Here is a 24,756-nt window from a genome sequence, read left to right as displayed (position 1 = left end):
GATGCCAAGTTTTTATACCACACATATTTTATCACCATAACATTTACTGCCTTCATAACACCCAGCAAAGAGGAGAAACAGATTTTCTAACGACCTCTGTAGACCCCAGAAGGTGGCCAGAGAACTTCTATACTGCCCATCTATGTCGCTTTTTGGTTTTTTATTGTGTTTTGGGTTTTTTTTTTGTTGTTGTTGTTGTTTTGGTTTGTTTTGGTTTTTTGACTTGAGGTGTGGAGAAAGTTCCTGTGTGAAGAAAGTCTTGGAGTCTTGTGACTGGAGGATGGTGTGGGCCTGGTGGTCACCTCTTCTTCTCTCCCTGGTTTCCCAGCTGGTCAGGCCTTTCTGTCACCCACCTACACGGTCTTCAGGATACCTTCCAGTGCACTCTGCCCTGACTAGGAGGACCCCATTTTGAACTTCCCATGAGGCTTGATTCTCACATTGGCCAGGAATCCTTGGTGGGGTGGGGGTGGAAGGGGATGTCTAGATGGCCTTTTCATAGGGTATGTTCCCTCCAAACTGAAGCTTTCGCTTCAGAAGAGAAGGTAAGGCTCACAGGCATCAGTAGGTAAACCAGAGGTCACGTGTGGAGGAGACCAAAAACTTGGAGGATCTTTGAGGTTCCCTGAAACAATAAAAAGGGAGCTAAACAGTTGCTGGGGTGGGATGGGATAGGGGTTGTGCGGGGCTCTAACCAGCCAAACTTCAGAGAAAGAGACGTTCCCACTGTGGAAAGAGCTGCAAGGTTGCAGCATTCATCTGTGTCCTGTTGCGGTGTTGACTTGCTGTGAAGTCGCTTCACTGCCTTTTACCCCCCCCCCCTTGTAACTAACCCCTCATTTGTAATCTCATTAAGTAACCCAAACTTAAATAAGAAACTCATTGATTCACCAAATTGGACATTGGGGCAGTCATTTCCTTGGTCTGTCGTGGGGTCCCTTTCTGGGGTGAGCAGCACCTGTTGCAGCTCCCCAGGAAAAGCCTATCACACAATGCTCCTTCAGCTACACCTCCCAGGGGCAGAGTCCTTCCTGACTTGCATCCCTTGTGAGCCATCAGTCTGGCTGCTCTCAAACACCAGGGCATCTTTTCAGGATCCACCTTCCTTCCTGGAGACGGGCTTCAGCTCTTCTAGGGCCGCTGTCAGGCTATATCTCTCGGCTGCACACTTTCCTTTGTATTGGCTGCAGTTAACTTTATTCACCCGCCTTCTGCTTCATTCGTCCTGTCTGCAGAAGCTTCGTTCGGCTAGAGAATTCATTTCACAAAACTGGTACACCTCATCCAAATCCGTGAGATTTTCTATCCCAGACCAAAATCAAAGCTCTGAAGACTTTAAATGATACAGGGGTCCTTATTCAGGCAGAAGTGTTCAAGGGAACCCAGGCAAGCAGTCCAACCTGTAGTGGAAAAGGCCGCAAGCAAGGAGTCCACACCTGCCCCAGGACCCTGAGAAGGTGAGCTTCGGGGATCGGGGAGGACAAGCCTGGAGTTCCAGAGTCCGACAGAGTTACGTGTCGTAGGAGGAAGAGGAGAGGTGTCAAGGCTCCAGAGTGCCCTTTAGAGTTAGGGATGGGACTCTCCCACGCCCAGCCTGGGGTCTTAACCTCCACCCACTTTCAACTTTTTGCTGCTCCCGTTAGATGGCGCTCAAGACTTTCTAACCATTTGTGAAAGTGCTCCTGGGCTGGAACAAAAAGAGCCTTTGGGAGTGAGAGTGTGTGGAGTGGGCGTGCTCAGGGAAGGGGGTGGTGGCGGGGCGGGGAAGGGGGGCCGGTGGACGGGACACAAGGCGCGGGCGTCGCCTGGCACCGCGAGGAGCAGTCACGGGTCAGCTGGCCCCGGGCGGGGTGCATCCCAGGCCCGGCCTCCGCAGTGGGCCCAGAACTTTCACTGCTTCCTCTCCATTTTCCACCTCGGTTTTCTCCTGGGCCCGGTTGAGGAGTCAAGCAGATGAGTTTCGGCCTTGGGAAGCCCGGGGACCGCACACCACGCAGGCCCTCTGAGCTCCTGGAAGAAAGAGGCCGGGCACTGAGCAGTGGAGCTGGGGTTCGAATCAATCCTCCCCAAGCACACTCCACACAGGTTCTGAACCCTCAAGCCCCAGCTCTGCACGGCAGCCCAGGCTCTCTTTCAGAACTTGGGACAGGTGCTCTCCAGTGAAACGGTTTCTCCGTGTGAGGTTTTATAAGTCCGCTGAGTGCCTCTTTCCAAACTTACTTTCTGGTCCTCGGAGCCGATGACGCCCGAATGAAGTTAAACCACCTTCCTTTTAAAATCATGAAATGAAAGAAAATAACGAAATGTTTTGGAAACCCCAAAAGCGTTCGATGTGACCCCTCATTTTCAAGTAATTATGTAAGGAGTGATCAGCTTTCCAAGCTCACCTCTTCTCTCACATTCTACAAGAAATATCATGACAGTAGGAGAGCGGGTACTCTGGCCCTTCCCTTCTCTATCTGTCGGAGCCCTAGGAGCTGTGCGCCGAGCCACCCCCAGGACTAGAGGGAGCGGACACCTTCCTTTGTGAGTTCCCTTGGCTGGGAACTTTCCCGCGCGGTGGGTTCCCCTTTAAGAAAGTAGCGATTGCTATGAATATTTAATGTGGAACTGAAGCCCTTCGGGCCGAGAGGGAGACCCGGCCCAGGCTCTGAGGCCGGGGCGCACAGCTCGCTCATCGCCACCCGTCCCGCTAGGGTAAGATGCGGAGGACAAGGGTTTGCGGGGAGGAAAAGCTTAGCAGAGAGAAGACTGACTTGCTCGGGTCCAGCAGGCGGGCTCGGGTCATTTCCATAAGAAAGCCGCAACCCAGCTGGAGGCTGAGGCTCTCCCGGGCCTCCCTGCCCCCACCGCCGGTGGTTGCCCGACTTCGGCTCCTCTGGAGCCCAGATTCAGGCAAGCGCCGCGGTGTGGGTTGACGTGGCTGAGATGTGGCTTCCCGCACTGCCCGACTGGGGATCCGTTTCTAGTCTGGAGGGAGTGGACCGACCGCGCGGGGTGAGTCCAGGGCGCTGCTGAGCCAGCACGGGGCAAGGAGAGCTCCGGGAAGCTAGCCCGCATTGGGCACCCTGGATCACCAAGTCCTGTGGAAGGACTTTGAAGCGGGGTATGGGTGGGAGTGCTGGGAGAAAGCCCCAGAACCCAGGATGTCTGCGGGGTACTCTTCCAAATCCCCAGAGCTTTCGCTTTCAACGGGTGACCGACCCTCTTCCTGCGAAGGGGTGGAAAGTGAACTTGGTCAGACACTTGATCTCACTAGCGAGCCCGTTCCTTCTCTGTTTACACCGAGTTCTTCGCTGTTTTTAACGCGCATGATAGCCACGATAACCATGAATCTTCAGTCACACACACACACACACACACACACACACACACACACACACACGGTACTTTATGACCTCATCTAGAGAAATCAAAACCCAGATTTGTACTGTTTATTCTTAAGTGTACAGAAAAGCAGAGGAGCGAATGTGTGAGACAGATGTCTATCTGCACTTTGCCTTCTGCTGGGCAAAGTTGCCTGAAAATGACTAGCTTCCTTTTACGGATCCTAAACCACCTGTATTTTGCCACAAAACTAAGTTGGGTCACTAATAAACTACCAGTTACATGGATCAACGAGATACCAATTGCCTATTAACGACTTTATTACTTATGATTATAGTCGAGAACTTCAAACTCGGACAATACAATCAAGTGATTTTTAAAATCGGCTGCCTAAGATTTTTTACATCATCCCTCCCCTGAACCCCCAGGAAGTTAGAAGACTGCATGATGTTTTAAGGAGTTTGTGTGTGTGTGTGTGTGTATTCCTTGTCAATGCTGAATTTGTTTCTTTCAGTAAAGTTCGTTGCTACTTCTGGTAAGTAATGGAACCTTGATTTCAGATCCTGTCAAGTTCTGCAGAGTGTCATTGACGATGGTGGTTACAACCGACTTGCTTTGGAAGTGGACTTGGGACAAGGTGAGGGTACACGCTCTTCCAATGTTCTGGTAGTGGCGAAAACCGGAGGTCATTGAAAAGAACAAGTTGTTTTAACTTCTTACTTCAGATGGGGCAAGGCCTGCCTGGGTGGGGGTGGGGAGAGCGTGAAAGAGACGGAAACTAGGAGAAAATGAAGAACTGGTGCTATGTTTTTAGTGTTCTTTTTGCTCGTGGGCTGGTGAGCTCACGGGTCTCTGGTGAGTCAGATGAAAGGAGCAGAGTGGCTGTCTGAAGAGGGGCAAGTATCAGCGGAGTTCATCAGTTTCAGGGCTACCGAGTGGCTGGGCCTGCTTTTTCCAGGAGGCCATCTGCCACTTCTCTCTGTCTCTTTGCCAGCCTCTTGTTATCCCCAAGTGGAGAACCATGTTCAGTTGCGTGTGCAGGGGAGGCATGGAGCAAAGGAGGGAATTAAATTGCTCTTCAAGTCCACAGTTAGAAAAGTGGGGGTGAGGGGACGACAACTTAACACAGGTCCTCTTACCTCTCGTTAGCAGGCAAGCTGAGCAGTTGGAGGGGCCAGTTTATCTTGTATGTCGCCTCTGCTCATAGTGTCTTCCTCTTGGCTTTCTAGAGCATTGGGAGTGTTCGGGGCAACGAAATTGAAGTCTGTCTTGCTCAAGACATCTGCCCAGCACCTCAGCTCCTGGGTGGAAGCCCATAACGCCAGGATGCATCTGGTTCCGATGTACCTGCCAGGTTGCCAGGGTGATATGGGCATCGATGCCTAGGCTGTGTGGCCCACCCTTGACCTGCTTGGGATTAACAGGTCCTCTCTCAGCAGCACTAAAGCTTTTGATTATTTCGGAGCTCTGGGTGGCCTCTTCCCTTCCGTGAAGCCCATGGACGACCTCCTCACTTCTGTTATGTCAGAGTTAATTGCCCCAGCAGTGGGGTGTCACTCATGGTGGGATGGCCAAAAAATACTGCAGGCAAGGACAGTATCCTCAGCAGGCAACAGGTAAGAGGATGGCATGGGATTCTCTTTTGTCTATGGTATCTAAAGGGTCCTGAACCCTAAACTTCCTTTGAATGGGATAGTGCTTGGAATTTTCTCTTCAGTGGTTCCCCAGGGAACAATACTTTTTTTTTTTGGTCTAGCTTAGACTGTTAGTACCCTGAGTACCATGAGTAGGGTCCTGAAAGTAAAACTAGTGTTGCTTTCAGTGGGCAGCTCACCCCAGGGGCACAGCTCAACAACAGAGCGTCCAGGTCAGCAGCAAATTCCCTCTGTCCCTAAGTGTCCTGAGAACAAATTCCCTGCGGAGAGTGAACTGGAGGCTACAACAGGGCTCCTGGGGGTTCTGGAGCCTCCCTACCAAGTCCATGGTGGAGTGGAGCAGGGTTTGGGGACAGGCAAGGAAAAAAAAAACAGTAGTTTTGGACAAATTGAAGACCAGGAATGTCCTGAGGCTAAGGAGATGGGAGTGATGTTAACCCTAGGTCTGTGGTCTAATCCACTTGTCCCGAGCATTCAAGGATTCCATGATAGAGGAAAGACCAGAGCTCTCCCAAAGTGACCAGTAAAACTGGTCCTCACACTTGTCTGCCACCCCCCCAACATCCCCAATCCAAAGAGGTCCACAGCACTGATAGGACCTACCTCTCAGAATACCTGATGGGAGAACCAGGGGTTTCTCGAATTTATAAGCTTTGGAAATAGACAAGAAAGGAGGTGAGCTCCCATCTTTCCGATTAGGATTAGATTAGGCCAGAAAACCTACCCATCACTATACCATCCTCATAGGTGGCTCTTGCACGGTGGTTCAGGATGCCAGGTAAGCTAGGGGGAGGCTGACCCGTTCCCAGCAACCCAAGTCTATGAAAACAAATGTTTTTTAAGAACAAAATTCTGCAGCTTTAAAGATTTCCCTAGCTAGAGCCCGTCTACTTTTATCAGGGTTTCTCACTGGCAACCAGAATCAGTTTCACCTCTTTTTCTCCTTTGTGGCATGAGGTTGCCCTTTAGGAGGGGTTATTGGATGCTACTTGCAGCTAGCTCCCCTCACCTGCCCTCACCTGGCTCTTTGTATGGAAACTCCACATGTAAGATCTTTATAGTGTTTCTTCTTCTTCTTCTTCTTCTTCTTCTTCTTCTTCTTCTTCTTCTTCTTCTTCTTCTTCTTCTTCTTCTTCTTCTTCTTCTATTATTTTTGACTAGAAAATTTGACAAGACAGTTTCATGAACTACATTGGACTGGTCAGCCAAAATGCGTCTCATTTGTATTTGGATACAGCCAAGGGTGGAGTCCATGTCAGTCACTGCCTCCTGAAATAACACCAAGACTTTCTCCCTGGCAGAAATGTCTAGAAAATCCTGCTGAGGCCATTCCTGGGGTGGCTCAGCACTGCCTAGGCTTGTGAGAAAAGAAAGAGGGTGAGGAGTCTGGGGGGTTAGCTTTGGGAATGGGGTTCCTCTTTGCACCTCAGTGGAGCTGGGAGGCTCTGCTGGACCAGAGGTCTGTGGCAGTCTCTTTGGGTTTCTGTTTGGGTTGAATTAGGAAAGGGAACACCTTTTCTAGAAAGGGAAGGAACAATCACTGACTGTATTTCACACACACACACACACACACACACACACACACACACACACTTGTCAAATCTTTTCCTAGAGTTGTATCCTCACCACCTACCTTGTGGTGTAAGGAATAACATCTGTGGAGTTTTTGTACCTGCTCCTGGCCTTGAACTCGAGCTCTAAAGGCCTCATTATCTGCTTGTTGTGCGCTGAACTGCTTTGTGGTTCCTAAAGTGATGCTGCAGCTACCGACTTGGAGGTGGGTATGGAAGCTGCACCTGGGCCTTACTTTTCATTGTGGGGATGTAAAGCTATGATATTTAAGGTAGTTTGTTGTGATTGTTTCATTCTCTTTTTCTCCCTCTTGCCCCATGTAGATTTCAATCCTGCAAGTCTCTCGCTGCGCTGCGAAAGCAATAGCCAAGTAATGGGCTTAATGGCCTATGTCGTCTCTGTGGTCCATCTCATGGTATGGGAACATCTTTTCCACAGCAGCCTGCTCTTTTCCTGCAAAGGCCATCCTGACTCAGACACCCACCTAACCCAAGGAGCCTTCTCCATTTGTGAACCTTCTTCCTCTTACTCAGCAAGGAAGCTTCTTTGAGTCAAAGCTACCCTCAAACCTTACCAAGACAACCAAGAGCAAGTCATGTTCCTCAGCAGGGCTTTGGCCTCAGCCTTGCTGAGCTGTCTGGGAGATCAGCTAGAAATAAATCCGCAAAGGCCCAGGCACAATCATGTACCCAAGTCCCTAGAGGCTTGTGGGATAACAGGACTTAGGCTGAGCCGCCCCCCCCCGCCCCCCAGGCAGCTAGCCACACACCATTGACATCGTCTACCTCTCTGAATGATGAATCTGCTCCATACCCTGGGACCTGGGGACATACCTGCTAGGTGTTGGTTTTTGAAAGAGCCACGATAGTAAGCTTGCAGGAAGCCTTTGTTAGAGCTTTGTTAGAGCAAGCCTTCAGCAGCTCTTACAGACCCCTCACTATCTTCCCTCCCTACCCCTGCAGAGAAGAATCTTCCTGGGGTCCATAGCATTCGACCAGATGCTTGCCCCCTACTTAAAATCTCTCCCCCAGATCTGGGCAGATAAACATGGTTTGTATGGCCTTTGGGATGGGGCTCTCCACCCCCATCCTTACAAATTAGGCATTAGGAATGCTGCTACACATTCTAGTCCAGTACCCTGATCAAGAAGTAAGCCTTCCTAGCATGGCAGGGACAACTGAGCTTGACACCCACAGGGTTCAAAAGAGAGGAAGACACCTGTCCTCCCCTGGTAAGGCTCAAGGCAGAAAGAGCTCACTGATTGAGGATGCCAAGCTCTGTACTACCTGGCTGGCACTTGCCAAACGGCAGTCAGCTTGCAGGATTTGTGGGTACAATTGCTTTCCACTCAGTTGCCATAAGTATAAATCCCCCTGAGCCAGGGTACAGGGTTAAGCAGGATCTGTGAAGGGCGCTCTGGTACACAGAGGGTAGAAATACAACTATTTGCACACACAGCAGCTCTGCATGCACACTGTTCCTATACAGCTACCCCCACCCCACCCCAAGCCTTCCTATTCCATTTGTTTTCCTGTTTCTTTTCCAGGCCTTTCTACCTGCACACCACACAGTCACTTGGAGAAAAATCAAGTGTATGTACCTCTCCCTGCAGATGGTCTATCTGTAAAGGTAAAGATCCCTCAAGTTGCCTTTTCTTTATTTTTGACCCCAGCCAACCAGTCTGGTTTTCTGGTAAGGGTCCGGGAGATACAAATGAAGTAGAAGCCTCGTTCTCTGGGGGCCTTTGTTTCCCTCTGATGCCCTAGCTCACACTCCAGAACAAAGGGTTGAGGTAAGTGATTTCTCTTTTGGTCTCCTGGCTCCTCACTTCCACCGCCCCTCTGCAGGCTTCTTCTTTGAGACCCCCAGGAGAGCCTGGGGGAACAGGCCCACTACTGCTGACCTTGCCAGCCCCTCCTCTTTGAGGAGCAGAAAGCCCGTTTCAGATACTAGCTGCTCTGTGCCTTTGGGTGCCTACCACTTCTACTCCCCCAAGACTGCGCAGTTGAGGCTGACAGCTACACACACCTCTCTTGTTAAAAGCATTGAGGACAAGGGTTGGTGATTCATCTCAGAGGTAGAGCGTTTAAAGGAAGCCCCTCCCCGCACACACCTCGAAGCTGGCTCCATCTTACCTAGCATTTGCAAGGCCCTGTGTTCTCATCACTGCAGAAAACAAAAACCACATGGGACAGCTATTAAATAGCTCTTGGAAGAGGTTAAAGGTCTTTCTCTCGGGGTTGGGAATTTTTAAAAGCCCTTTTGGGTAGAAATCTTCAGGGGTTACAACATAGAAATTAGACTTGCTGGTGCAATTTTAAAATTTGAAAGACCTCTCTCCTTAAAAGTGTTCGTTGCAAATGGTTCTATTTTGTTTGCCGACTGGCCTTTTTACCATTGTAAGTCAGGAGAGTCTTGAGGCCAAACCACTAAGACTTTTATTTTCCTTTTGCTATTTTTGGGATGCCGGTCCACTTTCTGATGAGATCTATTGAATTTTTCTTTAACTGTGCAGGTGGGTTTTTCAGACTTGAAAATGTAAATGAAAAGCTAACCCCTTCCCTGCCAGCCCATTTCTGGAGTCCTGAGAGCCTGCCAGGTTGGCTTCTGCTCAAAGAGGTGGGCGCTGTGTCTAACCTGGGTAGAATGAGATTTGACACTTTTCATTCTAGTGCTGACTTGGGAGCCTTTGGAAACCGGTATCTGTTTTGTTTCAGTGTGCAAAGTTCAAGCCAATGATCCGGGATCCACCTTCTGCTGAGAGCCTGTCCTTGGGGGGGCACATCATTCCTGAGCTCCTGGATGTGCTTCAACAAAATATCACTTGTTCATTAAAAAGAAAACAAAGAAAGAAAAAAAGAAAGAAAGAAAGAAAGAAAGAAAGAAAGAAAGAAAGAAAGAAGAATTAAAAGATGCTTGTGCTTCCCTCATGCAGTGTCTGGCCCATCATTTGTCTCTCGTAAGTTGTCTGGTATCAGGGACTTACAGAGTCACAGTCACAGGCTAGATGTGTTCCGTGCCTTCCCCTGAACTGTTCTTACCAGAGGGTAGGGAGACACTTGAAGGAAAGTCCAAATTAAAAAGATGAACCTTGTGCCCCAAGTAAGTGACACCTCCACACTTGCTTCCCCATCCCTGTAAGAAGGAGGCAGCCCAAAGCACTGCACTGCATCCCATAGACTGTCCCTAAACTCTGGAAACCAGAGATCTTTTACTCCTCATATTCTTAGCCAACTCCAGTTATTTAAAGTTTCATTGTATCGTTGTGTCCCCAAGCAAAGCGCACATGCAGAGGGTCACATTACCTCATATTCCCCACTGGGCCCACTCACTGACGCCCAATGCCCAACACAACCGAAGAGTCAAAGAGAAAACCCCTTCTCACGTATTTTAGAAGGTTATTTCATAGTGTTAAATGTATCCACAGACAGAAACTGTCCAAGTACTTGCTACTTTTTTTTTTCAAGCAACAGGAAGACTGCCCCCTTCTTTTCAAAGAGCTAACAATGTTTCCAAAGTAGAAGAAAAAATGACCAGGGTCCATTAGTGACTTACATACAGAATATGGCTTGTCCGGGAAACTGTATTTGTAAGTAAACAAGTCATTGTTTATTATGTATCTTTTTTTAATTCAAAAGGAAAAAAAGGAGCTGTATTGCCTTGTTAACACCCTAGAAAAGAGGGTAACTCATTTGCCTTTGCTCCCCTTAAGTCCCGCTGCATCTAGTCAGTTGTGAGGTTCCCAATTTCTGCTTTGCCAGAATGACCTGGGGACATGTCTCATCTCAGGTTTCCCGTTTGCAAAATTTTAAGGACTGCAGGGGGAGGCTGGTTCTCTGGGAATATTACCGGAGCCTTTGCGTGGTGTGTGTGTGTGTGTGTGTGTGTGTGTGTGTGTTGAGGGCTTCACATTTTTACCACTGTTTTATCTAAAGCTAAGCTCCTCCACATTTTGTGAGTTTCAAAGCAAAGTCAGCATGCATCTTTCCTGGTAGGACATTGGGTACACACAAGCCGACTGGCATTCTGTCAGGGCTCAGGCCAGTAAGACATTGGGTATGGTAGGCCTAGGGGTCCCCAGTGTCCGGGCTGAGATCCCGTGCTTTAGGTGATCTGGTAACAGCCTGGTCACCTTGGCGTCCTTGTGGCCCAAGAGAAGCCAAGAAAAGCCAAAGCCTGTCCAAGCATTCAGGGCTATTCAAGAACTCCACGCTGGGAAAGGTCTGCAAGGGCCCAAAACTTCCACAAAGCACACAGCCCTGACCCCCGCTGCTCCACAGTCCCAGCAGCCAAGACTCGCATACACTCCCAAACAACAAGGCCTGCCTGCACAAGGTCAGTCTGCCCTGACTGCCTCACCCTCCACTTTTGGAACGTTTCAAAAGAAGTCGTTCGGAACCCTCTTCTAAAGCAACGCATCACACTTCACGGGCCGCATCCTTTGGGAGAGGCGCGAAGTTTGCCCCTTGAATACAATAAATCTCTGGCTCTAGTACGAGGCCTGGGCTGCGTTCTTTGAAGACCCAGGGGGTCAAGAGTCTTTACTTGTCAGGGGCCCCAAGCTCCTGGGCCGGGAGAAACTGGGAGGAGAATTTGTGGGAAAGTCCTGGTCAGCAAGGCCCTAAATTCAACCCTCTATCAGTGAACAGGAGGCAGACTCACGACCCCAGAACAGAAAATCTAAGAACAACAGGCGTTTCTCTTTTACTTCCCACCTGCCTGACAGAAAGTGACAGACCGGACCTCCAAACTTAGGGCGTCAGAGCCTTCAGCAACTCCTCCAGCCTTTCAAGAAAACTCCCACAACTTTTCCTGCCTGTACTCTCTTTTTTTTTCTCAGGCTTCCTCTAGCCAATGTGGGCATGTGGATTACTTTCTCAACAGCCACGGTCTCGAAGGTGTCCAAGGCCTGAGGATCTCCACAATAACAATAATAGTACTGAGTTGGGGGAAGAACTCGAGAAAAGAGTAGAAACGTTGATGAAAAGGGACATTTCAAGAGGTTTCACTCGACAATTATCAGTAACCTCGACAGACAACTCCATTTAAAAAGAAGAAGAAAATTTACTACTGTTCTTGAAAGCCGTTATTTTTTACATCGCTTTTAGGAAGATGGATGAACAAAACATCACGTTTCAAGCCATTTTGATCTGTAATTAAATGGCAGGATCGGTTTGTATTCTCCTACGGCTTTTACAGAAGTTGCAGTGATCCAAAGTCGGGTTGCTGTGTCAGAGTGGCATTTTTATTAATGAGAATACAAAAAGCTTGCATATTCTTAGCCCGGCTTGAATTTAGTTGCTAAGCAACCGGTGTATGGTAATTCATCCGCGAAATTTAAATCTTTGAGAAAGGATCCTGCGTTTTGCTGAATGGTCTCCACGAGGAAAACAACTTGTGGGACCCGCAGCAGCTGCCACCATTCGACTACCGGGGCCTTGCTGGGCCGAGCCTGAACCGGGGGGGCCCCCGCGGCCACTGCCACCACCCCACCTCGGCTCCCAGCACGGCCCTCCCTCAGGGAGGGAAGCGGACTTTTGGCTGCCAACTGCCTAGAACCCTCCCGCTCGCCTCCGGTGCTCACTGGTTTTCACCTGAGGCCAACCTTCACCTGACTAAGTCGCCAGTGTCCCTAGGGCTTCCCAGTCCAGACCTGACTGAATTTTCCCATTCCTTCCCTTTGTGCGCGTGTATATACACACACACACACACACACACACACACACACACACACACACACACACACACACACACACACACACCACAGGAGAATGCCTGTTGCCCTCTTCCCAGACCCCTCTGAGGTCACTGCCAGAGCCCCACTCTTCCTCGAGGAAAAGCGGGCTCATCAAGAAAGCAGCCCACAGCCCACCAGAAGGCCAGGCCGCCGCCACTGGCCGGCAGTGACATCATAGGCTCCTGCTCGCCAAGTTCGCGCCCACATTTTAGGATACAGGAACAAACACGGATGTGAAATCAAGAATGAAAGAGAGAGTAATCTAATTAATAGGCCATGAGCCAGGCTAACAAAATCAAAGAATCTGATTACACAAGTACCCCTCTTGCTATCTCCGCCTCCCCCCACCCCCTGCTCTTCCAGACTCCTCTCTATTTCCTTCCCTAGGCTGGAAAGTTCAGGAGGTAAACACAGAGCCCTCTGATTTCCTTACTGAAATCAAGATCAAGCCTATCCTGAGGCTCCCGCAGCCAGGAGGTCACATGGGCGACCTTCAGGCCCTGGGACTAGGAACCCCGAGGAATTGAAATGGCCAGCCAAGCAAAGCAAAGAGCTCTGGCTGGTCCAGCGAAGCCAAGGGGCCCCCCAACTCTCTCACGCACCACTGCTAACAACAACACCTGCACTGATTACTTCTGTCTGTAGCGGGACCGGAGAAGGAGGGGCTCGACCCTCGGTCATTTTAAAAGGGTCCAAACATTTTGCTTGTTGCTGTTAAGCCTGGCGTTACTCTTTTCAGTCCGTCACCTGCTCTGGATCGCTGAAACACTCGAACTCTCAGCTGCCTTTTTCCTTCCCCCAACACAGAAATCAAGCACAGCCAGGTGTTTGGGGGTTTGTCACCGAAACTCAGCATCTGATCGGTACAGCCAATCTCGTGCACTTCGGGAAAGAACAAAGTTCTTTAATATCTTTCCATTTTAAGAGGGTGGGGAAAAAAAAGCAGGCTCGCATCCTAATTTCAAGCCTATATGTACTGCCAATACCTGTTGCATTTATTTTAGAGTTGATTAATTACCCTGGAACTTGGGCAAACTAAACTCCATGTGGAAAGAATGTTTCTTCCTTCAATTTAGTTCTGAAAGCTACAAGTTATTGATGGCTCTTACTCTATTTACATACAAATTGGTGCAAATGTGCCCATCTCTTTAAATGCATTTTGTATAGATATATAAAAGTGTCATTTTTGATTTAGCTTGAAGACGTTGATCATTTATTACAAAAATAAACGAATAAATACAACAATATATTGTTGCTTCCAACAGGATAAATACTTTACAAATATATAATTTAAAAAGCAAATTTAATTGTTAAAATTATTTAAAATATTACACTCATTGATAAAACTATGAAGAGTATATACTGCATTTGATATAAGAACCAATTATTCTCTGAATGTTGAAAACCATTCATACAAAACAGATCATGAGCATGGGATGAGCAAACACCGGAGGCCACAAGGAAGCAGAGGGAATCTCTAAGAGAGAGAGAGAGAGAGAGAGAGAGAGAGAGAGAGAGAGACAGAGACAGAGAGTCAGAGAGTCCTTGGGTAATACTAAGGAGGGAAAAATGCAGAGCAATAACAGCAAATTTACTTATATTTTTAAATACACCTTGAATTATTTATTGGAGAGGATTGCCAGGGGAAGGTGACTGGGTGGACGAGGTGGACAAGGCTTGGATCATGGCTCTAGAGCCCAGGAGCCACAGTCTATGAGAACTATGAATGGGCCTAGTTTGTAACTAACCAGGTTGATGGGACAGAACTTTGCCACTTTCCTTTGGGTTGAAATGGGAGGAGGAGACGACTGCAATGGAGGAAACAAATGGGAGGCTTAGGAAGCACAAGACATTTGTGCCGCAACGGAACACAATGACCAAATTCATCGAGAAGATCTGGGGATATATAACAATATTTTCATTATTTACATGTGTAACAATATGAGCCTTAGCACAAAACCTCTTGCTTTATATCTTTTCGGTCATGTTTCAACCATGAATTTCATTTTGTAAATACATTCAAAGGGTTGACTTTTAAAAAAAAAAGTCATCAGCTTCCTTTACAAAATGCAAAATGACAAATTGCCTTGCTTGCCCAGCTTCTTCACCCCTAAATCAAGGTTTCTTCCGAAATAATCAGCAAAGGTTCTTTTTAATAGAAAACAGTGTAAAAAAAAATCTAATTGTTAGCTCCCTTGTCCTCAGCTAAATCAAGTAAGTAGAGACCTCCTAAAAATTTAAATAGACCCATTCCCCCTTCTAGTTAAGCACCACTATTCCAGGAAGAAAACAATCAATCAAAACAAAACAAAACAAAAAGCACCCCCATCCAAAAAAACCAACTCACGATTCCTCTCATATGCCAGTGGTGTGCTCCACTCACAACCAACCTGCCTTTTCCTGGGTTTCCAGACAGGTCTTCTTTGCTTACTCTTATAGTCCCTCAAACAACAAGAGTAACAACACCAAAAGAAAAATGATGGTGAGCCTCACCCCACCCCCACACCAAGTTGTTCCCAGGGAAGGGCAATAACAATAGCAGGAGAAACAGAAAACAGCAACCCAGAGAAAAGTAAAATGTAGTTTCTTATCTACAACCCCCTTCTGCTGAATAAATATGGGCTCTTTCAGATTTCACAAATCATAATGATTGTGAGTTTTAGTGCAATTTAGTGTCAAAAATAATGCCACCCGATACATGGCCCTCTGGCTGGGGCTTGGTTTGTGCTATAGTGTCTCTCTGGGAGAAATAATTGTTCCATACTCTTATAGTTTCCCAGGATTTTTAGACTCCTGAATCTAAATTATGGGGGTGGGCCAATGAAGGCGACAAAATTAGGCAAAAGGTGAGTGGTAGCTGAATGAGATGGGGGGAACTCTTGTGTAAAAATCACTGCTTTCTCCCTCAGTTTTTAAAGAAGAAAAAAACATTCAGGGAGTCAACCAACCAGAGCCTTTCTCATCTTTAGCACTCACAACCCGAGGCACTAGGTTTTCATCTTTCCATGTTGCAAATATTGATACATTAACTTGATTAATGTGACCACTCTGCAGGGGCTGATCTAAAAAGTGACCCGAAAAGCTAAAGCCCTCAGCACTGGAAAAGGTGAAGAACCAAGTTTCCGGAGGACCAAACCACAGAAATGGGCAGCCTCGAGTCTGAGCTGGTGACCATCCAAGTACAGAGTCAAGCAGGGCTCTCTGCAAGGTCTTCTTTCAAGAAAGGAATAAGAAAGCTTACCATAAACTTAATAACCGAAATTTAATTACATATAGGTAGTAATGGGGAGTAATTGATATTAAAATACTTCAATGATTTATAAGCTATCCTTTGCAACTATTGATCTTTAGGAAAAAAAGAAACAGGGATATATTGGAGGGTAAGAAGAGAGAGAGAGAGAGAGAGAGAGAGAGAGAGAGAGAGAGAGAGAGAGAGAGAGAGAGAGAGACTGAACTATGAGGGGTTGTATTTACCATGATTGACCGGGTGGGTTTATTTTCAGTGGTGATGTAGCTCAATTATGCAATTCAAAACAGGTATCTTCAAGAAAATGGCTAGTAGTTATAGATCGCTCAGCAAAAAACACTAGAGACACTGAAGCTGAGGGTAAGGAAAATACTGGGAAATTTATGGATCAACAAGGAGTGAACAACCTCTTTTGCTAAAGCACAGATGTTTTCAGCAATCCTAGCCTGTTCTGGAGGTTTCCAAACACACCTTTGCGTGGGGAAGCTCTGCTCCCTTGATGCTCTATGACTTAAGGATCTCCATTAGTAAAAAAATATTTTCTAGAGAACTCTTCTTCCCACACAGTGTTGATGCATCAGACACAGACTATTTCATTCTAACAAATTTATTTTCTCAATCAGCTCTTACGGAATCACTACTCAAATTAAATTACAATCAAAGGATCACATCAAAAGATACCCTTATTACCTAACAACTGTCCATATTTTCATTTCATTTTGATTTGTGCTCGTCTGAAAAAAACACGTAATACAAGATCTGGGGAAAAATAAATTACCGTTTTGCAGCAGTTCATAAGTATTCTGAATAAAATATTAAAAGAAGTCATTTAATGAAAATATAAAGCAAATATTTTTAGATCAACAACGGATCTAACGATTCTATATTGCCGTCATTTGAAAAGTCTGTTTATTAAAACCTACCAAAAACACTGCTTGGAAATGGCAGTATTACATAATCACATCCGCAGCACCCATTCAATCAAAGTTGGCAACGGATTGAGGGCAGAAGTCAAGGGAAGTGCGGCGGCTGGTGCTCTCTTTCCACACCCTTTTTTATCGGAGTCAGTCCAGAAATAAAAAATAAAAAAATGTTAATAAAAAAAATATTAGCGGTGGAATCTTTAGGCATGGTCCACCCCGAGTGGCAGTCGGCAAAGCCCGGGTTCGGTGGCGGTGGCCTGGCCTCTCTGGGCGGTCTCAAAGGCTGGGCCTTGGCCCCCGCTGCTGTGCCCTCCCCGCTGGCGGCTGGACGTGCCTGGCCTTCAGCCTCGCCCAGCCCGGGCTCTTTCGCGCTGCTTTTATTTCCAAGGTTACCGCGAGGATGCTTTCTTTTGGCTTTTCTATTTAGTCTGTGAACTTCAGAAATTGTGAATCTTCTCCCCCGTCCCAGACTCTGTTTCTCCTTCCTTCCCATTTCATAGTTGATTTATTTTTTCCCCAAAGACTTTAATATGGCCAAGAAAAACACTGTTCTGGAGTAGAGTCAGACCTGCACGAAACCTGGTGCATCTTTCTTTTCAGGTCGCTCCCAATAAAGTTTCCATGGATCTTTTAGGCAGCCCTTTAGGAAGAAGAGGAAGAAAGGGAGGGGGGTGTCTCTCTTGTCTCAGAGGAGAGGACGAAGCAGGTGTTCTCCACCGATGCCATGAAGGACATCTCGGGGTGTACAGTACCTCAAGAGTGCAGTTTCGGTGCGTTAGGCATCTTCAACCTTCTTTCAAAATAGAAACAAAACACCACCAGAGTATAAACGACATGTCCCGGTTGCCCCCTTTTCCTCTTCCGGTTTTGTTTGTTATATATGCATATAAAACAGTCTTGGTATTTATTATGCTTTAATTTTTTTTGGTCCCTCCTTCCTTGGACTTCAAAAAGAGTCTCCTCGGTCGGTGTCTCCCCAGTCGTTCTCCCCTCCTCCTAGAGCCCTGGCACGCCTGTCTTTGGGCAGAGGGGAGGCGGCCGAGACGCACTGGCCCAGGCCAGGTGCTGGGTCTGCGCGGCGGCGGCAGCGGCGGCGGCGGCGGCAGCGGCGGCAGCAGCGGCAGCGGCGGTTCTTGGCGGCGGCTCGGAGACGGCGGCGGCGGCGACCGTGGCGGCGGTGCTGACAGCGGCTGCGGAGGTGGCGGCGGCGGCCCTCTTCGCGCTGCGGGCCTTCACTGCACGCTGGTCTGCAGCCCGTGGTGTGGTGGCGGTGTGTCAGCGCTCACGGTACCCACCTGCGAGTAGACATCGTCCGGCGTCTGCTGCTGGATGCCCGGGGGCGTCATGCGTTTCTCTTTTTGGCGCCGGTTGCAGAACCAGACCCGCACGACCTCCTTTTCCAGCTGCAGGCTATCGGCCAGGTTAGTGATTTCCTGTGCCGAGGGTTTAGGGCACTTGAGGAAGTGGCTCTCGAGCGCGCCTTTGACGCTCACCTCGATAGAGGTCCGCTTCTTGCGCTTGCGGCCCTGGGCCGCGATCTTGTCGATGCTCGTGGGGCTGCCGGTGCTCGAGTCCGCCTCCTCCAGCCACTTGTTCAGCAGTGGCTTGAGCTTGCACATGTTCTTGAAACTGAGCTGCAGGGCCTCGAAGCGGCAGATGGTGGTCTGCGAGAACACGTTGCCGTAGAGCGTGCCCAGAGCCAGCCCCACGTCGGCCTGGGTGAAGCCCAGCTTGATGCGCCGCTGCTTGAACTGCTTGGCGAACTGCTCCAGGTCGTCAGATGTCGGCGTGTCCTCGTCAGAGTGCGGGTCGTGGCTGTTGAGTCCCGGCCCCGCGCCACCGCCGCCGTGATGCGGGGGTCCCTGCGCGTGGTGCGGATGCGGCGGGTGCGGGTGAGCGTGGTGGTGATGATGGTGGTGATGCTCCGCCAGCTCGGGCGTGTCCCCGCGCACCAGCCCCGGGTGAACCAGACTCTGGGCTCCACCACCCGCGCCTCCGCCGCCGCCGCCGGGACCCGGGGGCGCGCTCAGCATGCCGTTCACCGTGAAGCCTCCGGGCTGGGAGTAGAGTAGACTCTGCGGCGGCGGCTGCTGGCCGCCCGCCATGGACGGGAGGTGAGCGGCTGCTGCTGCTGCCGCGGCGGCAGCGGCGGCGGCAGCGGCGGCCCCCCAGCCCCCAGGGTGGCCCTGGTGAGGGGGCGGCGGCGGGGGTCCGAGGTGCGGAGGCCCGCGGTGGTGCAGCGCTGTGCCGGCGTGCAGGTCTTCGCGTCCAGCGCCACCCTTCACGTCGGGGCCCTGTGGCGGCGGCGGTGGCGGCTGTGGAGGTTGCTGTGGGCTGCCGGCCATGCCCACCGCACTGCCCGACCACGGCGAGCTGGCTTCCACGGCGGCGGCGGCGGCAGCGGCGGCGGCGGCGGCAGCGTGGGGCAGGGCGGTGACCCACTGGTGCGCGTGGCTCAGCATATGGCCGCCGTTGCTGGCGGCCATGGCCCCCTGCATGAAGTCGCTCTGGACCATCTTGACCGAGGACGGGTCCCCCCGGTAGGCGCCGGAGGTCACAGCAGCGCTCCCGGGCTGCATGCCACCGCCGCCGCCCCCCGCCCCGCCGCCGCCGCCACCGCCCCCTCCGCCACCGCCCGCCCCGGCAGCGTCCGAGTGCACAATGGAGCCGGCCGTGAGCAGGCTGTTCCCTGGCAGGTAGGGGTTAGAAGCCGCCGTGGCCATGCCGCTCCGCTCCCGCCACCCCACCGCCGCCACCACCGCCGCCGCCGCAGCAGCAGCCGCGGCCGCCGCCGCCGCCGCCGCCGCCGCGCCCCCCCGCCTCCCGCCTCCTTCCCCCGCTCCTCCTCCCCCGCCCCGGGTCCCCGCCGGCCCCGCCGCCTTCGCCGCCGCCTCCTCCTCCGCCGCCTCCGCCCCCGCCGCCGCCGCCGCCGCGGCCCGGGGCTGCAGCTGCAAGGCCGCTCGGCAGGGCGCGGGGGTCGCGGGCCGGCCTCGGTCAGCAGCAGACGCTGCAGCAGCCGCAGCAGGAGCAGCGCCCTGGGGAGGGGGGATCGCTTCTCGGGGTGAGCTCCGTGGCCAGCCCCTTCAGGGGGGGTCGTGGTCTCCCCCCTGGCCGGGAGCAATCGGTTCGCTCCAGCAAGGCTCGCCCAGTGGGGCGGGGACCCGTACTTCGGGCGCTCTCTCCGGGCGCAGGGGCTCCGGTTGTTCCTCCTGTCCTCGTCCTCGGGCGGGTGCGGACTCTGCCCCGGCGCGGGGCTCTGTCCACCTGCTAAGCAAAGGTTTCACGCGAGACAACAAAGGACGAAACGGTTCCTTTCTTCCTCGGCCAAATTGTGGGTGGCCAGCAATTGGGCCGCTCCTTGCTAGTCCTTTGGCTTCTCTCCTCTTCAGCAAGACATTTCACTGTTTCCCCCTTAGCATAGTAAAACTTTTCCGGTCCTTACTGGCGTGGTGATATTGGCGGCTCGCGTCTGCGGAGTGGGGAGGCTGCTCCTGTTCTCCCCCTCTGGTCCTCCCCTTTCAAGTTTTGTTCTGTCCTAGAAAAACTTCTTGCGATGGTGCATTTCTCTGAAGTTGCTATTGCCGGAGCTCTTGGATGTCTCTGAAACAAGAGTCCCTTTTCATTTTCCTCGCAACAGTCACGGTCTGGTGCGACATCTTTCCTTTTGGGCAGAAATTAGGAAACAAATATAACAAGGCAAAAATTGAACAGGAAAAAAAAAGTCGAATTGTTCTGTTACCTTGTTGCTGAAGGTTGGGGTTGGTGTTTTATTTTTTCCCCGGCAGTTGTCTGGAGAAGGAGGAAGAAGAAGAGTGCATTGGTGGAGATGGAGATGTGTGTGTGCATACAGGGGATCCTTGATACACAACCAACTCCTGTGGGCACGTTGTACCGCTCCTAGAGTGCCCGACGGCGGGCTCGGGCGCGGGCGTGCCGGGGCAGAGTTGCAGCCGGAGCTAGCTCTGCGCCCGGGTTCTCTTTCTCCCTGTCTCACTTTCCCTCTCCCTCTCTCTCTCCCTCTCTCTCTCCCGCTCCCTCTCACGAGCGCCCGCTCTCGCTAGGATCTGACAGTTCGCTCGCTGTCCCTCCCTCTCAGAGCAGGGACTGTCGAATGTTTACCCTCCGCCGCAAGCGCGCACCCACCACCACACTTTCCCAAATACAAGGAAGTCGAGCACTAGGGCCCCCGCTGATTGGCTACCCGCTGGGTGATTGGCAGGCCTGGAATGACTGGCTTAGGACGCGCGGCCCCCCTTCCGGCCGTTCCGATTGGTTGCTTTTTAATTTAGGCAGAGCGTCGTAGAAGCTGGAAATCTGTCGTCCCCCCCCCCTTCAGCCTCCCTCCCCCGCGCCACTTTCCCCTCCCCGCCCCTCCCCCGCCGCCCCCTCCCCCTCCGCCCCTCCGCCCCTCCGCCCCTCCGCCACATCTTAACTCTTAGTGTCCGGCCCAAACGTCTGCGTTCCCTCCGCGGCTCCCTGCCTTCGTGATTGGTCTGGGAGGTTGGGGGAGAAAGGGAAGAGAAAAGGAGGAGGCGGGGATGAAGGGGGTTTGAAGGAAAATGAAGAGGGGAAAAAAATCACGAAAAATAGCAGTCTACCCATTCTACCTAGACTGCGTTGTGTTGCACCCCCACCCCACGCCAGAGATTTGTAAAGCGCGCGCCACGGATGTACGGTTCAAGCTAATACCTATAGACAGATGTGTCCCCAATGGTTTCAAAGTTTCCTCTTCCCTTCCCGCACGAGCCCCCATCTCCGTCTTGCCGGAGGTGGGAAAGGGAGTCTTGCTTCGCTCAGAGCTCCGGTGGCCAAGCTTCTTGGAAATCCGCCACTGCAACTTTGTGCATCCGTCGCGCGCCGGCGGCGACCCTCTTTGTTTAAGTTCTCGGATGCCATCATCTGGGAAACCTGCAGCCCTGTACCAGCGCGGGGCCCGCGCGTGCGAGACGGACCGCTTGCTGCGGCTGCTCGCTTTCCCCCACCCCTCTCTCTCTCTCCTTCTCCCTCCTTTCCTCCCTCCCTCCCACCCTCCTCTGGGATTCTTGCAAGTAGCGTGCGTGCCCTTGTGAGTTTGGAGGGTGCTGGTCAACGAAGCCACTCAAGGTATTTGAAAGGCAATCAGCCCGACCGTCCCCCTAGATTCATCGTAAGTGTATTCGACACCAATGCCTTTAGAATGCTGTGACTGCCACAGCCTGCCCAGAGGGCTCGGGTCCGCTACCCGTGCCCTCCCCCGCCGCTCCACCGCTGACTGGTGGTGGTGGTGGTGGTGGTGGTGGTGGTGTGTGTGTGTGTGTGTGTGTGTGTGTGTGTGTGTATCGGTGGGGTTTTTACTCGCTTGCTATTCTTGGGCTTGGGGACGCTTTATTTTCCTCTTTCTTTGGGTCTCAGGTTTGCGCGGTGGCTGTGACCGCTGGCGACAAGTGCTTTCTCAGCCGCAACTCAGCTGAAAGAGTTAAGGGGGCCGGGAGGAGGAGTGCGCCCGGTAGGCGGGAGAAGCGGGGTGTGTGTGTGGGGGGACGCGGCCAAGCGGAAACGCTGCACAGAGGAACCTCAGCGAACCAAGAAAAAAGAGAAAGTGGCAACGAAAACAAGGGCAAATTAAACCCTCCTTGGGGATTTCCAATGAACTAACCCAATTCGGACATTCAATAAATACACGACTCTTAATGAGGGTGCTTGTGTTTGCACCCGCACCCCCCAGCTGCAGGGCACCGGCCTGCAGCCTGAAGCCTGCAGTCCCAGCCCGAGCTGCAGCCGAGAACGTAACCTGGCGACCAGTGTGCTTCGAATATAAAGAACTGGCCTGCCTTCTCCCCCATGCATAATTCCTCTGCCGAGCTCACTTAGGTGAACTCAGTTACAGTAGGAGCTCTCCAGCTCAGCAGCAGCCACGCAGCCTCTGCGTGATCTCGAGATTAACCGTAGACGCGAAGCATTTATGTAGGATTGGGTCCAGCTCCTGCTTGCCGGGTGAAAAGATACCATCTTAGGAACAGATCTAAAAGGCAGCAGTAACCAAAGCCCCAAACAGAACGGATTCCCCCCTCCTCCCCCAAAGGTTCCTTTTTATATTTATGTATGCGTATATGTATATATAAAAGATGGAACACAGATTTCATTGAATAAATCTGAGATCTCCAGGTGCAGACGCTTGAATGGTCGGTGCCAGCACCCCGTGTTTTCCTTTCCTGCCGATTTTGCTTGGATCCGGCTCAAAAACCGAAAGAGTCTCGTGGTTTTGTTTACACTGAATGGGGAGGATAGGAACAGAGCCATGGGGCCGCCTTTCATTAATATACAGTGAGGATTTTGTCTAAATTACTGCTATGAGTTTCACAGTACACGCTTTCAAAAGCCGTCTCAGGTGGCCTGACGAAACGGGATAGCGCCTCTGCAAACAGAGCTACTCTTCCTTTGCGAGGAGGGTGTGCGCGTTCGGGAAGCCCCCCAAACGCTGTGCTCCTCAATAACAGAAACGCACTTCTGTTCCCAGGTCTGTCCCTTTCCCCTCCCTTCCATATACTTAGTTCTCAAATCGCTCCCCAGCTTCCCCCCCACTCCCGCCCCACCCCATCCGCCCCCTCCCTCTGCCGAGTGTGATTGTTTTGTCTGGAAAAAAAAATCCAAAGTATATAACAAGGGGAGAACAGTTAGTGCTGATTTTCATTTGCATACATTTTCATATATTTTGGTGAAAATAATAGACTAGTGAGAACTGGGCTTAGAGGAGTCAGTGTAAAGGGAAGGCTAAGGATGCGCCGGTTCTGGAGAGTGGAGAAAAACGCCTTCTCCTTTACCCCTCCAGGCACCTTATTTAAAAAAAAAAACAACAACCTTTTATTTAAAAGTCTAACCTTGGGAGTTTGCTGGGTAAGTGGTTTTCCCCCCCATTTTCTTCCTTTGCTTTCTCCTTTCCCTTTCCGTCCTTTCTGGTGTATTTATTTATGTTCTTGTAGGTTTGGAAGCTTTATTTTCATTGCTTGGGAGGAGAGAGGAAGGGAAAGTGTGTCGGAGGGAGTGAGCAAAAGGAATCTGACGTTGCTAAAATAATACATAAAAAGGTGGACTGGTTCCAGAGGCCCTCACAGCAAGAGCTTTACTCGTCTGGGTGAGAGCGAGAAAGTGCTATTGATTTTAATTGTTGATTATGGGAGGAGTAAACCCCTCGAAAAGAGGTGCCTACTAAGCATGGAGTATATAAATATTTCTTGTTTGGAATTTCCCCCAGAGAATCAAGGATGCAGAGGAAAAAGCCTGGGATCTGTAGCTAGTGGGGGTGACTGAATTGTGAGTCTGTCCACGTTAGGATGGGGAGCAGTACGATCAAGTGGGGAAAAGGGCCTGGTAACCACTGACTGAGGGCTAGAGAGGAGGAAGCGATGAGGGAGCCGAGGGAGTAAGTTAGTGTATCCCTGGTTAACGCTGCAACTGGGGAGCAGGCGGTGAGCTGCAGCTCCTGGCTCAGTAGTAAAAGCCCATCAGAAAGAGGGTGATCAATCAAAACTAACCAGGACATCCCTGCTCTCCACTCCCCAAGGACGCTGGAGCTTCAGCATCCAAAGTACCAGATTTCATATGTTTTCTATTTGTGACAGTCAGACCTAACCCTCCTTATCACTATCCCCGGGTTTTGGAAAATTCAAGGGTGTACTTACTTAGATAAATATGGCCGAAAGAAATAGCTATGCCAAGTTCAGGCCAGTGTGACTTTATTTATCTGATTTTAGTAAAATAGTCTGGGTTTGATCTTTCGAAGGAAGCCACATTTGGGCGGGGAGTGGCGGGGGTGGGAGGGTGGGGGAGGGGGAGTCAAATGTCTGGAATTATACTCACTTTTGTATACAGAACACCTTGCAATTTAGAATTGGTAATTTATTTGGAAACAGTTGATGCTAAATCAATGCACTGGTTTGTAATGAGGGAGGCAGAGGTGTCAGTTGGGGAGGGGCTGAGAATCACTAGGTTTCCTCCCCTTGTTTACAGCCTTGCATCTGACTGGGGTTAACTCCGTGTGCTCCATTGGACCAGATGCCATATAGAGCTGCTCCCTGAAGATCATTTGTTTCCTTGATGGGGAACATTTCTGAGCAGAGCATATTGGTTGCCATAGAGAAAGAAATAAAAGGAAGAACACTAGTCACATTAAGCTATATGTTTGTGCACTGGGCTTTAGATAAAAGGACCTTGGTTCAGCCAAAGAGGAGAAGGCAAGCTAGAAATTTCTAGGACCACTAAAACTAGCTTTATTTTGTTTTGGACTTTTGCAGTTGAAACATATAAGCTAATTTTATT

The 24,756-nt window shown here is 50.6% G+C and overlaps 1 protein-coding gene and 2 long non-coding RNA genes across 5 annotated transcripts in view; 2 read left to right on the top strand and 1 right to left on the bottom strand.

Annotated features, from left to right (window-relative positions):
* The first annotated feature begins 2,647 nt into the window (after window positions 1–2,647).
* Window positions 2,648–9,475, top strand: LOC130890496 (uncharacterized). 3 transcript variants are annotated; one of them, XR_009058758.1, is made up of 8 exons: window positions 2,648–2,697; window positions 3,888–3,964; window positions 4,557–4,943; window positions 6,595–6,759; window positions 6,878–6,969; window positions 8,101–8,183; window positions 9,070–9,173; window positions 9,272–9,475. It is a non-coding gene; the product is annotated as an uncharacterized LOC130890496 (long non-coding RNA). The 3 variants fall into 3 exon arrangements; XR_009058757.1 differs by lacking the exon at window positions 2,648–2,697 and adding an exon at window positions 2,900–2,997; XR_009058759.1 differs by lacking the exons at window positions 2,648–2,697; window positions 9,070–9,173 and adding an exon at window positions 2,900–2,997.
* A 3,895-nt stretch (window positions 9,476–13,370) lies between these two features.
* Window positions 13,371–19,221, bottom strand: Pou3f3 (POU class 3 homeobox 3). The gene has a single exon (XM_057794440.1). The coding sequence runs from the start codon at window positions 19,182–19,184 to the stop codon at window positions 17,694–17,696; it is 1,491 nt and encodes a 496-aa protein (XP_057650423.1). The 5' UTR covers window positions 19,185–19,221; the 3' UTR covers window positions 13,371–17,693.
* A 3,981-nt stretch (window positions 19,222–23,202) lies between these two features.
* LOC130890495 (uncharacterized) overlaps window positions 23,203–24,756 on the top strand; it is a 45,543-nt gene continuing 43,989 nt past the window's right edge. The window contains exon 1 of the long non-coding RNA XR_009058756.1: window positions 23,203–23,334. This is a non-coding gene — a long non-coding RNA (uncharacterized LOC130890495). The remainder of the gene's footprint in view (window positions 23,335–24,756) is intronic.

Source organism: Chionomys nivalis, chromosome 19 (assembly GCF_950005125.1).
Source record: "Chionomys nivalis chromosome 19, mChiNiv1.1, whole genome shotgun sequence".
NCBI classification, from domain to species: domain Eukaryota; kingdom Metazoa; phylum Chordata; class Mammalia; order Rodentia; family Cricetidae; genus Chionomys; species Chionomys nivalis.
This window is presented reverse-complemented; position numbering and strand designations above follow the sequence as displayed.